The following is a 16882-nucleotide window of genomic DNA, read 5'->3' on the forward strand; positions in this document are numbered from 1 at the left end:
CTCAGTGTATCATAGTGTAGGACTATGTTAATCCCAGGGCGCAGATACCTTTTTATTTATTTATTTATTTATTTATTTATTCTTCTCAGTATTCCAGAATTCATTGTTTATGCACCACACCCAGTGCTCCATGCAATACGTGCCCTCCATAATATCCACACCAGGCTCACCCAACCTCCCACCTCCCTCCCCTCCAACCCTCAGTTTGTCTCTCAGAGTCCACAATCTTTCATGGTTTGTCTCCCCCTCCATTTTCCCCCAACTCACTTCTCCTTTCCATCTCCCCGTGCCCTCTGTGTTATCTCTTATGCTCTACAAATAAGTGAAACCATATGATAATTGACTCTCTCTGTTTGACTTATTTCACTCAGCATAATCTCTTCCAGTCCCATCCATGTTGATACAAAGGTTGGGTCTTCATCATTTCTGATGGAGCCATAATACTCCATTATATATATGGACCATATCTTCCTTATCCATTTGTCCGTTGAAGGGCACCTTTGTTCTTTCTACCATTTGGTGACTGAGGCCTTTGCTGCTATGAAAATTGGGGTACAGATGACCCTTCTTTTCACTACATCTGTCTCTTTGGGGTAAATACCCAATAGTGCAATTGTAGGGTCATAGGGAAACTCTATTTTTAATTTCTTTTTTTTTTTTTTTTTAGATTTATTTATTTATTTGACAGAGATCACAAGTAGGCAGAGAGGAAGGCAGAGAGACGGAGAAGCAGGCTCCCTGCTGAACAGAGAGCCCGATGCGGGACTCGATCCCAGAACCCTGAGATCATGACCTGAGCCAAAGGCAGAGGCCTTAACCCACTGAGCCACCCAGTGGGTGGCTATTTTAATTTCTTAAGGAATCCCCACACTGTTTTCCCAAGTGGCTGCACCAACTTGCATTCCCACCAACAGTGTAAGAGGGTTCCCCTTTCTCCACATCCTCTCCAACACATGTTGTTTGCGGTCTTGTTAATTTGGCCATTCTGCCTGGTGTAAGGTGGTATATCAGTGTGGTTTTGATTTGCATCTCCCTGATGGCTAGTGATGGTCAACATTTTTTCATGTGTCTGTTAGCCACTTTGTCTTCTTTGGAGAAGTGTCTGTTCATATCGTCTGCCCATTTTTTGACGTGATTATCTGTTTTGTGTGTGTTGAGTTTGAGGAGTTCTTTATAGATCTTGGATTATCAGCCCTTTGTCTATAGTGTCATTTGAGAATATCTTCTCCCATTCCGTGGGTTGCCTCTTTGTTTTGTTGACTGTTTCCTTTGCTGTGCAGAAGCTTTTGATCTTTATCAAGTCCCAAAAGTTCATTTTCACTTTTGTTTCTTTTGCCTTTGGAGACATATCTTGAAAGAATTTGCTGTGGCCGATGTTGACGAGGTTACTATGTTCTTCTCTAGGATTCTGATGGATTCCTGCCTCACGTTGAGGTCTTTTGTCCATTTTGAGTTTATCTTTGTGCATGGTGTAAGAGAGTGGTCGAGTTTCATTCTACACATAGCTGTCCAATTTTCCCAGCACCATTTATCGAAGAGACTGTTTTTTTTTTTCACTGTATATTTTTTCCCGCTTTGTCGAAGATTATTTGACCATAAAGTTGAGGGTCCATATCTGGGCTCTCTACTCTGTTCCATTGGTTTATGTGTCTTTTTTTGTGCCAGTACCATGCTGTCTTGGTGATCACAACTTTGTAGTAAAGCTTGAAATCAGGCAACGTGATGCCCCAGCTTTGTTTTTCTTTTTCAACATTTTCTTATCAATTCGGGGTCTCTTCTGGTTCCATACAAATTTTAAGATTGTTTGTTCTAGCTCTTTGAAAAGTGCCAGTGGAATTTTGATCGGAATGGCATTGGAAGTATAGATTGCTCTAGGCAGTATAGGCATTTTAACAATGTTTATTCTTTCCATCCATGAGCATGGAATGGCCTTCCATCTTTTTGTGTCTTCTCAGTTTCTTTCATGAGTGTTCTATAGTTCTTTGAGTACAGATCCTTTACCTCTTTGGTTAGGTTTATTCCCAGGTATCTTATGGTTCTTGGTGCTATAGTAAATGGAATCAGTTCTCGAATTTCCCTTTCTGTATTTTCATTGTTGGTGTATAAGAAAGCAACTGATTTCTGTGCATTGATTATGTATCCTGCCACACTACTAAATTGGTGTATGAGTCTAGTAGTTTGTGGGTAGAGTCTTTTGGATTTTCCATATAAAGTATCATGTCATCTCCGAAGAGAGCCAGGGTGCAGATATCTTAATCCTAGTTCACACAGAGGTATCTTGTGAGTTTGGAGATATTTTTAAGGAATTTTTAGTGCTGGGGGGAAGTAAGACATGATCACCAGGGATCGTATGACTATACAGCTGGGGCACCTGGGTGGTGCACTCATTTAAGCGTCTGACTCTTGGTTTCCGCTCAGCTTATGATCTCAAGGTCAGGAGATTGAGCCCTGCATTGGGCTTTATGCTCAGCATGAAGTCTGCTCAAGATTCTCTCTCCCTCTCCCTCTCCCTCTGCCCCTCCCTGCCACATGCTTATACTCTCTGTCTCACTGTCTCTCAAGTAAATAAATTGAAAAACAATACCATATATCCAAAAGATACCAAGTGCAGTAGGAACTCAGAAGGAAGGATTACTTCTTAGAGGGACAATGGAAAAAGCATTTAGGTGGGGAGGTGGCATTTGTTAGGCCTTGAGACTGTAGAGAGCATTTTGACAAATGAAAATGAGTGCAGGGGGCTTCACAGGGGAATAGAATTAGTAGAAGCATGGAAATAGAGTTCATGACAGTTTTGGGTAACAAAGTGGTGATGTGGGTTTGTTTTTAACAGTGACAGATCTGGGGGGAGTACTGAGAAATGTGGTTGGAGAAGAATCTGGATGAGGCCAAATTGTTCATTGTTAATGGTCTGTATTTGTTAGTCTCAGGAGTTGATTTTTTTGGTTTTGTTTTACTTTGTCAGGGAAATGAATAACTTGTTGAGAGCTGTGTATTTGGCCACAGGAATAAAAAAAGTTATATAAGGTATTTCAACAGAGACAATGTAGTATAAATAAGTAGTGTAAGGAGTCTGTTAAATAGATGTTGAAGAGTTGGAAAAGCAAAGGAGATCACTGAGGCATCCGAGAGCTAATCACGGCAGGAAACAGCTACTACCCTTGTATTTCTTCTTATCAATAAGAGAAAGATAACAGGGGCGCCAGGGGGGCTCAGTCGATTAAGCATCTGCCTTCGGCCCAGGTCATGATCTCAGGTCCTGGGATCAAGCCCCACAACGGGGGTTCCTACTCAGTGGGAAGTCTGCTTCTCCTTCTGTCCTTCTTCCTGCTTGTGTGCTTGCTCTCTCTCTCAAACAAATAAGTAAAATCTTTTTTAAAAAAGAGAAAGACAATAATGTTAGTAGGAAAAAGACAAAACAATGTAACCATATAAAGAAAAATACAAATGGCCAATAAAACAACAACAGCAAAAATAAAAATAATCCTTTGATGAAGATTTTGGGAGAATAAGTATAATCATAATGGAAATGTCAATTGGTATAGTCTTTCTAGAGCATTTTTTCAATATGTATCAAAATCCTTAAAAATAACTGTTCACTTTGAGAAGATACTCTGAGACCATAGGTAAGAAGGCAAGGATGGGTTTAAATGGAGAAGAGTTAAATTGATGAGCAATCTTGTCTGACAGTTTTGCAATTAGAGAAAAGCAGGTTATCTTGGTGTGGTATTCAGAACATTGCTGTGTTTACTGTAGACAGTCAGCTGGCTTCCTCTGAAAGCAGTCGGCAGCAGTGTCTTGCATGCAGTAAGGTAGCATAAATGTATGTATGAGCAGATTGGTTTCATGACTTTCTCTAGTAACACTTAAAATAGCTCAGAAGTTAGCAGAAAGTTATTCAGGTGAATGCAGAGGGAAACCTGTGCATGATTGGATGCAGGGACATACCGCCTTACTCTAGAGCATAGCCTTGCCGATGGCCCAGAAGCAAGGAAAGTGAGGAACCTCAGAACCAGTAGATTTGACTAGAACCTAACAGGTACTCTTCCTTTCTGGGCTATCTTCAGTAGGGATTGCCCAGAGAACTGTCAGCCTTCAGGATGACTAGAAGTAATTCCAGATCCTAGCTCTGATAAACTATGGCTCCTGACATTGGGGATTCAGAGTCTTTTTGATTGGCCTTGATTTGCACTGTGTCAACAGAATAACCCTCAATTATAATAATCACATTTTTACTATTTTGCATATGTTAGAATTAATTCTACCGCTATTTGAAAGGAGAAATTGTTTTTCTTTGTAGTCTAGATTATGATTTTAAATTGCTGATAATTATTTCTATTTCAGGAGCTTCCTATTCTAGACCAGTAGGCAGATAGCAAATATGTTTATAATTCTCTTCATAGGAAAACCTCCATTCTTACCAGAATCTTTTGACCGAATTCTTCTTGATGCACCATGTAGTGGAATGGGACAGAGACCAAACATGGCTTGTTCTTGGACTTTGAAAGAAGTGACATCATATCAACCATTACAGAGAAAACTCTTCACTGTGGTATGTGATGATACTTTGATGTGAAAGAAAGTTGACTTTCATAGTTTGATGTTTCATTTGAGAGCATTGTTCATTACAGTATTTTTCACGATAACCAGAATGTAGAAAGAGCCCATCAAGTGATCCATCAACAGGTGAACAGATGAGCAAAATGTGGTGTACACACAGAATGGAATATTATACAACCTTACACAGGAATGAGATTCTGCTACAACATGAATGAACTTTGGAAACATTCTGCCAAGTGATAGAAGCCAGACACAGAAAGACAAATAATGTCTGTTTCCATTTATACAAGGTAACTAGATTAGGAACATTTGTAGAGACAGTGAAATACAGGTTCCAGGGCTGGAGGGACAGGAGAATGGGGAATTAGTATTTAATGGGTACAAATTTTAAGTTTGAGAAGACAAAAAGTTCTAGAGAGATGAATGGTAGTGATGGTTGCATGACAGTGTGAATGTTTAATGCCACTGAACTATATATGCTTACAAATGGTTACAATGGCAAATTTTATGTTTATCAGACAAAAAGACAGAAAAAACCTAGTTTTAAATCCAAGAATCTGTCATTAATGTTGATCATTTCTTTCATTTAAAGGCAGTAGCGGAATTTCGCTGAGACATTTAATGAATTTCCAACATTCTGCTATATCTTAAAGAAGTCAGTGAGCTGTTAATATGATAGTTAAGGAATGGGATGTGTAAGGAATGGAACATAAAACAAATTGCTCTGTTTTTATATAGGGTTCCTGGATCATCTTAGCGTATGAGAAGCAGGAGGTCCAGGGGAGGGAAACACACTGATAAAAATGAGAAGGGACTGTTCAGTGCAGGATGTAGAAGAATAGTAAAAACTTTGCCAATTGAGCTGGTGTCTAGCACATTTCGGGAGAAGCCCAAATAGAATGTATGAGGATTTCGTTCAGGCTTGAACAAATGATTCCATGGATTTCACAGAATGTAGAGCATTTGACCAAAGATGACTAAATCAATTCCCCTCAGCCCAGCAGTTATAAGTACATAGAGACCCAATAGTGGGTCTCTAAAGTTGTCTTCGAGTACAGTTTCGCTCATCTGTCTAGTATCTCCTTTTAAACACGATGGATGCGCTGGTACTAGATTATTTATCTTTTTCTCTGTACAGTCTTAACACATCCTGGAAGCAAAAAGTGGAAGCTTTACTTACAGCTGAAACCCACTTTGACTTGAGGGTTAAAATTAGGACACTTTATTATTAAAGATTTATTATTATTTTTAGAGAGAGATGGAGAGATCAGAGATTGTGGGGAGGAGTAGAGGCAGAAGGAGAAAGAAACTCAAGCAGACTCCAGATAGCAGAGTCTGACACAGGGCTCAGTCTCATAACCCTGAGATCACAACCTGAGCTGAAACTGAGAGTCAGACGCTTAACCAACTGCACCAGCCAGGCACCCAGGACACTATTTTAGAAGACTATGCTTTTTGGGACACCTGGGTGGCTCAGTGAGTTAAGTGTCTGCCTTCAGCTCAAGTCATGATCTCAGGGTCCTGGGATGGAGTTCGGCATCGGGCTCCTTGCTCAGTGGCGAGCCTGCTTCTCCCCCTGCTTGTGCTCGTGCACGCTCTCTCTCTCACAAATTAAATCTTTTTAAAAAATTTTTAAAAAGAGTAGGCTTTTTGTTTTTTTTAGGTCCTAGCAGAAAGGAAATTTTTAAAAGTTACTTAGGAGTAGTTGCAGTGATCACAAGGAAGAGGAGGAGCTGACTGTATACAAGGGAGAATTTAGGATGTAGCAGGTTTGCCATTCTGCACTGAGAGGTGTTAATTGAGAATGTGGACCTTATAATCAGACACGGCTTGTCTGGAGCTGTGCTGCTTACGCTTAAGTGACTTCAGGTACATTGGTTACCACATATGAGAAGTGGGGACTATACGCTACCTAATAGGTTCACCTCATTGGTGATGGTAACCATACCTCATGGTTTTAAGTAAATTGAGAAAATCCATGTAAAATGCTTAAAACCATAACTGGCACGAGTACAGTAATGGTGTCAATTTTGATCAGTGTACTCTAGTTAAGAAAGCACAATATATGCTATTTTTAATAAAATATATGTAGCATATGATACCCTACATCTATATATGATATACTATGTTATGTAGTTTATTACATACTTGTATATACCATATAGTATATATATGTGTGTGTATATATATATATAATGTATTATGTATATATGTAATAATATACTATGTATAGTATATATTTTAAAGATTTTTCTTTGAAATGTTTTTAAGTATCTGGGAGTCTGAAAAGATAAACTATTATTTGGGAAAAATTCATTTTCTTATAATACCTATTTCCTGACTCACTTATTTACTGGACCATTTTTCATTGAGCACTTAAGGATAATGTAATCTATGCTATTCTGGGTGCTGTCAATATAGTAGTGAAAAAAATAACAATCCCTACCTTATTCATGGAGTGTCTATTCTAATTGGGAGGAAAGGAAGCAAATAGATGAGTAAGTTAGGAAGTACAGTAGCAGAGCAGTAATCCCGCGGAGCAGACTAAGGAAGGGAGGATAGGAGTGCTGGATTTGAACAGTGGCAGTGTTACCTGGGATGGTCAGTGCTGGAAAGGTGGCAGAGACACAAAGATAAGACTATGAAGGAGCACTGCAGACAATGAGAAGTTTCCCAGCCTGTGCACTGCTCCTGGGGTGGGAGTGGGCCATGTGTGTTTTGGAACAGCAGAGGCCAGTGTTGCTAGAGCAAAGTGAGCGAGAGGTGTGAGGGGAGGTCAGAAGGGCAGCCAGAGGCCTGCTCTGCGTAGGGTTTGGAAAGCCACTGTAAGGACTTGGGCATTGACTCCCAGACATAGGTCAGGGCATTTGTAGGGTTTTGAGTGGAGAAGTTTTAAAAACAGTGCTCAGGCAGCTGTATGGAGAAGAGGTTATAGGAGGGCAGACAGGGAAGCAGGTGGACTAAGAAGGAGGCTGAGTAATCCAGGCCAAAGACAGTGGGGCTCAGACTAGGATAATAGTAGGGGAAATAGCCAAATTCTGGATAGATCTTAAAGGAAGAGCCAGTAGAATTTGCTCATGGATGGGGAGTGTGAGGGAAAGAGAGGCATAAAAGATAATACCAGATTTGGGGCCTGAAAGTAGCACATCTCTAATAGGTCTCAGAGGGAAGATAGGTGTTCACTGTCGAATTTGATAGCAGATGTATGAAGAAGGAAGTGAGTACACGAGTACAGAGTTCAGAAAGGACTATGGTTTAAAAAGGTACATGTGTGAGTTTTGGGCACCAAAAGTGGTATCTAAAGCAGTGAAACGGAATGATTATATTCAGGAAAGTCTTGGTTTAAACAGATTATAACTGCTCTGAGAGAGTGAAATGCATCTAGTCTGGAACAGAGAACCAATCTTGGCCATACGGAACATTTATCCCAAACCCTGGAAAGATATCCTAGCAATCTAAAATCCCAGAAAGTGTCGATCGTGCCTTGCAGTCCAGAGTCTGATTGTGTTTCTTTAGGCCGTTGAGCTGCTGAAGCCGGGGGGCGTGCTAGTCTATAGCACATGCACCATCTTGCTGGCCGAAAACGAAGAACAGGTCGCCTGGGCCCTCCGGACGTTTCCTTACCTTCAGCTTCAGCCCCAGGTAAGAATGATGTCAGTGTTCTCGGTATAATCTGACCAGTTATGGAAACTTGAGCGTGGGGATAAACACAAGGTTGTTACAGGAAGAACTATGTCAAGCCAAACTTCTGAAACAAATACTGCAGAAAACAAGAGTGCTTCTCTAATGAGATCCATTGTAGACTGCCCACAGAGAATTTCCACCTCCTAACCAAGTTTTTCCCTGTTCTCGTTCCTTGCCGTCGTGTTGAAATGCCACAGAGCTCAGGTGTACTCGTGTTACGTGCATCTTTCACCTATGGCTCTTGCTTACGTTACTCAGAACCTTTTTTTCTAAAAAGTTGTTTCTTCTTTTCCCCTCCTACTCCTAGATTTGCTGGGATGGAGTATGTTCAACATTTTTGCTCAAGTCACATCAACAACAAAGAATATTGCTTCTTTATGGTTTCTGACATAAAATATGTAACATTTAAAAAGCTTTCTTATACTTTATTTTACTGGTCTTGGTTTTTGTCAAAAGTATAGTATGACTATATTTTTAACCCATGATGTCTGAGAGGAAGTTTAAATCTGTAATAATGCTCACATTCAGTTGGATACACTGAACATCTAACTTCAGTACCCTTCTGTACAGAACTCTAGTTAGGTAATTGGAATATATGAATAAAAAGTAATCCAGAGATGGTTTCTACACTCGGAAAAGAAGGTAATTGCATTGTAGAGGAAAGGAAGACTTCAGAATTCACTTGAATTTTATGTGTGTGTGTCCGTATGCATATACACTTGATATATACCTAAAAGAGATGGAAAATTTCCCCATGGATTAATAAACAGTAGGTTTTTTAATAATACTTAAGTATTAAACATAAACATTTACACAGTGTTGACTTGATTTAGGATTACGGATCTTGTGCAGTCGAGATTCCCACATCTCACTCAGATCCTCATGATTCTAGGTTCTAAACTAATTGACACAGCCTTAATTTATCTCCTAATATTCTAGTACATTCAAAAGCAATAGAAATCTTTAATCATCCAATTAGTTTGGGTCAGAGAAAGTCACCTTTAGGTGCATGTGGAACTCCTGTCAGCTTTGGGGAGTGTGATAATAAAGCTGAGTTTTCTTTTATTGCTGTTCTTGATAATAATGATCCACTTACGGAGTGACCACTACATGCCAGGTGGACTCCACCTTATTAAATAAAATCTGAGAACTGAGTATTTTATCTGTTATACAGATGAGGAAACAAGAGTTATGTGAAGTTACTTGCTTAAGATCACACAGGGAAAATGTGGCAAAGCCACAGTTCTTGATGAGTATCTGGGGTCATAATAGAAACTCAGTCATGAGGAGACCATGTGTTACTATCCAGAAAAACCGCATGTCCATTCCACAAAGACAACATTTGTCTCTTTTTGGAATTGGTGGTACTTATACCTCAGCTTTGTCTTTTATTTATTTATTTATTTATTTATTTATTTATATTGTTTTAAAGATTGTATTCATTTATTTGGGAGGAAGAGAAAGGGAGTACACAGCAGAGGGAGAAGCAGACTCCCCACGAAGTGTGGGACCCGATCCCAGAACCCTGGGATCACAACCTGAGCCGAAGGCCGACACTAGACCTACTAAGCCACCCAGGCGCCCCAGTGTTGTCTTTTAACTTAAATGTATGCGGGCACACTTACCCATGATAGGATGGTCACGTTCTCTCATTTTCTCCGAACAGGAACCACAGATTGGAGGGGAAGGAATGCTGGGAGCTGGCCTATCATTGGAACAATTGAAACAGCTGCAGCGATTTGATCCATCTGTTGTGCCATTACGGGACACTGACATTGATGCTCTCAGAGATGCCAGGATAGAAGACATGATTTGGCTGGCAAATAAGGACTGCATAGGTTTTTTTATTGCAAAATTCATAAAATGCAAAAGCACATAGAAGAACTCTTAGAAGTGAAAATTCTAAACGTTCACTATATGGTTTTTTTTTCCCCCCAACTGTTGTCAGGCAGAGTTGCCAAGGAAACAGAAAAGGCTGCCAGCTGTTGCACCAGGGACCAAGAGATTTGATCAGGAGACTCTACTTCATGGACGAAGTAGTTGGGGGTGGTATATGGTTATATTTTGTATTTTGTAAATAATTTTTTTCTTAAGGATTAGCACAGTATAAAAAAAGGAGATGCCTACAGATATTAGGAGCGTAGAGCGTATTTTCATTTGGGGCTTTGTGTTTTAATGTGTAAAGAATGCACATCATTTTTAATGTTAAAGTTTGTGATTCTAACAAAAGGAATAAAATGAGCAGTATTTAATTTGGTAGAAATTTTTCTTTGTTCTTGAGTTCCTAAAGTAGTTCCTAAAAATTCAGGGTATGGGAACTATAATGTTTTCCATATGCCCATAACTGAACTGAGCATTTTATCGGAATTTTTCTGTTTACTACGTGATAAGTCAACTTTTTTTTTTTTAAGATTTACATATTTGAGAAAGAGAGAGAGAGCAGCCGTGAGCAGGAGGGGCAGAGGGAGAGGGAATCTCAAGAAGACTCCGTGCTGAGCACAAAGCCTGACTGAAACCAAGAGTGGGACGCTTAACCAACTAAGCCACCTGGTGCTCCTAAATCAACTCTTTCAAATGGAGTCTAGACCTCCTAAATGGTAGTGTGCCTTTACCACGTTTCTTTCTTTCTTTTTTTTTTTAATGCTTTTAAACTGAAACCTACAACAAATATTTTCTTCACTCTGTATATTAAAATTATGAGAATATTCCACAATTTGGGTATTTTCATCATCCATTGGAACACCTGTTATACAAGTTAATGGGATATGACTGGGGAGACAGAAAAGAGCAGCTTCTGGTAGCTAGAAACTGGCGTGGCGCTTTCACCCTACCTTGGGGGTGTCCTCTTGAACATGCATTCACCAAACGTCAACATCCGACAAAGCCAAGTAGGAATATAGTAGATCAAGACCAAAAAGACCACTTTATAAGCAAATCTAGAATCCAACAAAAACATGAACATCCCCTCAACTGCAAAAGTAACCAAACATCCCCCTGTGAGCAGCCCGTATGTGACTGCTTTTATTAAAATGTAACTATAACCTTAGGCTTGCTTCATCCTCCTGCTTTTCAGATAAGATACATTAAAATGCCAAATACCCAGCCCAGTTTAAAGGCTGTCTTTTACAGTATTAAATACATCTAAATGTTTTAACTTCCATTCGGATTACCCCAGAGTTTCTCAGCCTCGAGTGCATAAGGTGGATAGGTGGGAACAATTGCCTAATAGTTCCTTTTTTTCCCCCCCTCCTAGGTTTCTGTTAGGAATTTCTCCTGACTGTTGTGTCCATCAAGATGGCAAAGTCTCTTTGATCAGGTAAGACCGTTAGCAAGCCTCTTCTCTGAAGCTTTTCTTGAACATCCTCCACTTAGGTTGGCTTGGGCATTTCTATCTTTTCAACTGCCCTTATCATTAACACACTCACTCTTCTTTTAATAGGCATCCTCCTTACCCACCCCCACCAGGTTTGGGGGAAAGTCTTGAAGGCGGGAACCATGTCTTTTCTGTTCCTGCTTTAGAATAGATCAATACATGCTTATTGAATGAGGGACAAGCTATTTCAGGTTCCATAAGATTCAGTTATGTGCCTGACTTCTTTATATCCCTTATTCTGCCTTTTTTCCAGTAGATGTCATTGGACTAAAGAGAAGCACCATTTACCTGTAATCCCGTTTCTAGGGCTCCACACATTTCTCCAAACTTTAATATGTTTAAAAAAAAAAAAATCCATGTCTTCTCATGCTCTCTGCTAGGCCTTATGTGCTCAGCTGGGATGAAAACCGTAGACAGGGAGACCAGCAGTAGACATGTAAACTGTTGATTAATACCGACAAATAGCAAAATACAAGCAATGCAGGCAAAACAAAAGAACAGTATTTGCATATTAAAACAGGAAGACAAGGAATATTGTTAAAAATGTTGGCTTTGACAAAGACCTTTTCAGTGGGTTTCGTTCCTTCAAAAAAATAGGGAAAATTGGAAAATAAAACACATTCAGTCTTAAGGGACACAAAGTTAAGACTAAGTAGAATGAAAAGGGAAAAAAATCTGGCAAATGTGGAAGAAAAGAATATATTCTCTCTTAACGTATTTAAGATTAACATAGATATTTCTGTGAAACAAAAAAAAGCAACTTAACAGTGAGTACGTTTTACTTCAAAACCCTGTGCCACATTTTACTTTAAATAGTAAGGTGAAGTACAAATATAATATAGCCAGAATTAAATAACTGGTCTAGAATCATCTAGTTACCTGTTTTCCTTGACTGTGTGACTCTTGACATACCACTACTAAGATGAGAGTTTTCAAGACTAGCAGCCTGGTATCATAGAGCAAAGTGGGGGGTGGGGTAGGGGTGAGCATTTAAATTTTCATTTTAAAATGAAATTTTTATTTTAAAAATGAAGAATAAAAAAAAAAACTGAATTGCCACACATGGAGAATTAAGGTGGGAGAAAGACTACTCTGCTCCCATTTTAAAAGATCTTTATTACCTGCCATAAACTAGTATTTTATGTGACATAAAGGGAACATCGCTAAAGTAAATTCAGGGATCAGCACTGCCCTTAAAAAAAGATGCTCCCACCGTGGGAAGTGTTGTTGAAAATCTGACACATTCTCAACTATAAGAATCATTCCTGGGGCGCCTGGGTGGCTCAGTGGGTTAAAGCCTCTGCCTTCGGCTCAGGTCATGATCCCAGGGTCCTGGGATCAAGCCCCGCGTCTGGCTCACTGCTTAGCAGGGAGCCTGCTTCCCTTCCTCTCTCGCTGCCTGCCTCTCTGCCTACTTGTGATCTCTGTCTGTCAATAAATAAATAAAATCTTCAAAAAAAAAAAAAAAGAATCATTCCTAAAATGGCAATTAATACTACTACTAATAAACAGTGCAGAAAGCCAGCTCTTTATTTGTTTTATATGAATGACTTTAAACCAGATTTGTTGAACAGTTCAGTGTAGCTGACAGTGAATGTTTAACAGGAATGCATAGCAGACCATGTTAAAAATGTGGCGTTGTCCCAAAGTACAATACAACTAAGACATCCTACATTTAGCAGCACCTTTTTGTAACAGTAACTTAAATGAGCAGTAGAGAAAGAGCATAGGAAAAACTGAAATGGGTTTGACAATAAAACAGAACTATTAAGAACATTTCCATTTCCAGCATTTTCTAGGTTGACTACAAAGATCATGATTCTACAACTGAGTAGGTTAAGGTTAAGCCTTTGCTGAGTGAAAAGACTAAGTTTACATTCCACAAGTCAGTAAAATCTCCCATTGCCCTTGGGATTATTTCTTCATTTACAGATTCAATACACACTGTTCACACATATACCTGCTATACAGTTTTCACGTATAGATGCTCACTGTCAAATCCTGCAATATCGTTTTTTGAGGACTACTCTGATTTGGACTAGTATGTTTCACAGTCAAGTGAAAAGAATCCAAAAGTGAAAAGAACTGGAATCTGTTAGCAGGACTCTTTGAAAGGGATTCGTGGTAGCAGCAAGAAAGATAAATACCAGTTATACTTCAAGAGTTTTAGATATCCCAAAGTCATTAATTGGGATGAAAGTTTTAGAAATATTTTATACAAGTAACTTTAACTGGAATATGGTTCCCCAATGATATGAATATTTTACATCAAAAATGCATATATTATGACTACTGCTTTTATATTCAATAAATAGTCAACAGTACAGAGCTAATTAACAAAAAGATGAATTCTGAGGAAAATGTTCCTTATATTAGCTGATAAAACCCTTCAAATGTAACTCATTTTTAAAACTGAGTTTTCTTGCAGAGGAAGGGAAATAAGGAGTTAAATGTGAAACAGTTTTACTTAGGTCCCAGAATATTTGGCAAGAACCTGGAATAATCCATGCAAAACAAAAATAGATTAACTTCTTTAACAAAATAACAATTTCATAATGTACATATCTGAAGTTAGGCCATTATATTATAGCTCGGAATTTTCCAGGGACAAACTTCAGGTGCTGGGTACTTGCACACCTAATACTGTCTTACCTGTCCAGTTGTAACTGGACAAAAAGTACATATAAGCGATATGGAGAAGGTTATTTTAGCCTTAGCGTGACAACCACCCCGTGAGCTGCTTACAGTGCTATCACTGAGGCATGGAGAATAGTATCTTTTGGGTTCCCTTTCAGAGCGGATGTCTAATGGAGGAAGATAGTCTTAACATTTTGTTCACTTCAAGTCACCTCATCTTGCCCTGATTACTTCTGAAGAGCAGAAACTTTGGTTATAAGAAGCACTTCTAGGTTTTGACGGACAGCAAAACTGTTGGGAGTTGGTGGCAGGGAATGGAATGAAGGGGGAAACTGAAGGGACATAAACAACAGGAACCATAGGCAAGGTTAGAAAGGAGGTGGGAGAAGTTAGAAAAATTTATTTTCCCACGAAATAATTCTACAAGCTGTGTAAACATTTCTTACTAAAACAAATACTCAAACACACAAAGATTGTACATTTCCAGTGAAACACTCACAGTTAAAAGTTGCCTGTGTTTTTACTCTCTAGGAGCAAAAACAAGGAGCCAGCAGACGAATGCCTTCCTAGTCGCCTTTGGCAGCAAGCTTCCTCACATTCCCTGACTGCTCAACGGATTCTCAAAGCAACAAGTAGCACAATTAAATACAAAGCCAGGTGAGTAGAATTCTAGGTTTCGGTCTCGAGTCTTGAGCACTCAGTTCCATCGCAGTCACTCGTGCACGCTTTTACACACTCGTACACACAGACACGCTTGCATACGGAGGTCCGGCTCGTATACTCCAGTGCAGTGACATAAGACACTAGCTACTAAGAATGTGTTTGTCACAATCAGTGTGAACTGCATGGATTAGGACAGCCTTTGGAGTTTGGTTATATTTACCATAATTTATGGTCAAAATTATAAACTTACAAGGATGGTAAAACATTCAGAAATCAAACCTCTTCAAGTCAGGCAATCACACGTATTTACAGTATGTACAGACTTTCTATTAGAATGGGGATAGGTGTCTAGACGATATTACAAATTTCCTGAAGGTGGGCATTTCTAGTCCCTGTAATTCATAAAGCAAATCTGCTGACTTGGCATTAAGACTCTAAAATAGTGTGATCAAACTGAGATATATATATATATATTATATATATATATATTATATATAATTATAAGAAGGTGTTTGCAGAAATAACATTTACAAACTATACAGTACACAGTACTAGTACATAGAAAATAGATTCTAACTTTATGATCCCCTTTGTGTAAGGCAAGACTGAATCTGTCCCCAAATTTAGTCAGCCAGAGGTACAAGCAAGAAACAGTGGTCCATGGTTAAATGAATATGCAAATCAGGTGCCTACATATTAAAAATCTGGAGAATCAAGAAATTCCACTTTTCACCTGGGCCAATTCTGGCTTGCTGGATACATTAACTACATTTTTGAAAACATCAACTATGTTTCTTAAAATACTAATGCCACCTGGATGGCAACAGATTTTGTTCAAGTGGCAGCGATCCCAAACAGTTTTTGAGAAGTCCAGTATGCAACCGGAGGACTGCAGCCATACCAGGCAGATTTATATAGCACTTACAAAAGAAAAAAAAAGGTATATTAATACTCTCTATCATGCTATTGCTATTCGAGCAACAGCAATACAAAGTATACAGGACAGATCACATATGACTGCAATGTAGACCCCAAAGATTGAGTCTGAGGGTGGGGGTATACAAGACTTAAAAAAAAGAAACGTAGAAGGGCCAAAGTCACTGGCGGATGTAAACATCCCTGTTCCACTCCCCAGCCTCGCTCCGTTTTTTGGAGAGGCCCTCTCCGTCCTTGTCACAATAGCGATCCTTGGATTTATGCCGGCTCCGTTGTTTGTTGCACTCATTGTGGTCCTGCTCTCGATCCAGGTCCCTGGAACGGTGCCGAGACTCCCTGTGTCTGTGCTCACTGCTCCCGTGGGGCTCATCTCGGTGGTTATGGTCACGGTGGGGGGCATAGTGGTCCACGTGTTCGTGGGAGTAATCTTCCTTCGGCTCCACATAGGCAGAGTCTCTACTCTCCTGGGTTTCTGAGTCAAATGTCTCCTGCCTGGAGAGGCCTCGGCTCGTCCCGCTGCGATGGCTGTGATGCTGGGCGGAGGAGGAGGAACGGTGCTGGGGTTTCTTGACGGGTTCCGGGCAGGGTTCTTCTTCAGCTTGGGAGGCAGAGCGGGCGGGAGCGGAGCGCTCAGTCCTCTGATCCCCTTGAGAACCCTGGTGGGTAAGGGAGCCAACACAGGCGTCAGCCAGGGTCACCGTGTAAAGAACTAACATGTCCCGAGAGCAAGGCTGTCCTTTCAAGGGTTTATTCCCTGGGGACTTTCTAAAATGAAATCTAACCTTGCTCAGTTACTTAATTCTTTTGATAACATCCGGTGGCATTTACAAGGCTTGTACTACGTTATATCAGACTTTCTTTTCCTTAATGAATAAGTGAAGGGGGGACAGCATCCTTTTATATGTTCTCCTGACATTCAAATCAGATACAGGTACCTAAAATTTCTTTACACACAAGTGTACATTTCACTACCTCTACTTGAAGACCTGTGGGAAGATTAAAAATGCTTAAGATGTTGGGGATACTCACATA

The 16882-nt window shown here is 39.7% G+C and overlaps 2 protein-coding genes across 11 annotated transcripts in view; one reads left to right on the forward strand and one right to left on the reverse strand.

Annotated features, from left to right (window-relative positions):
- Positions 1-10165, forward strand: part of NSUN6 (NOP2/Sun RNA methyltransferase 6) — a 59433-nt gene extending 49268 nt beyond the window's left edge. For both annotated transcript variants that reach the window (XM_032880881.1, XM_032880882.1), the window contains 3 exons: positions 4401-4549; positions 8074-8199; positions 9908-10165. In XM_032880881.1, coding sequence (XP_032736772.1) covers positions 4401-4549; positions 8074-8199; positions 9908-10120 — 488 coding nt within the window. In that variant the 3' untranslated portion in view covers positions 10121-10165. The remainder of the gene's footprint in view (positions 1-4400; positions 4550-8073; positions 8200-9907) is intronic.
- Positions 10166-15943: 5778 nt separating this feature from the next.
- CACNB2 (calcium voltage-gated channel auxiliary subunit beta 2) overlaps positions 15944-16882 on the reverse strand; it is a 373095-nt gene continuing 372156 nt past the window's right edge. For 5 of the 9 annotated variants that reach the window (XM_032880877.1, XM_032880876.1, XM_032880878.1 and 2 more), the window contains exon 13: positions 15948-16506. In XM_032880877.1, the coding sequence (XP_032736768.1) occupies positions 16012-16506 (495 nt within the window). In that variant the 3' untranslated portion in view covers positions 15948-16011. Of the gene's footprint in view, positions 16507-16882 lie in introns of all 9 variants that reach the window. The other 4 variants (XM_032880874.1, XM_032880871.1, XM_032880872.1 and 1 more) reach the window with 3 other exon arrangements.

Source organism: Lontra canadensis, unplaced genomic scaffold (genome assembly GCF_010015895.1).
Source record: "Lontra canadensis isolate GAN:19392208 unplaced genomic scaffold, GSC_riverotter_1.0 scaffold72, whole genome shotgun sequence".
Lineage (NCBI taxonomy): Eukaryota > Metazoa > Chordata > Mammalia > Carnivora > Mustelidae > Lontra > Lontra canadensis.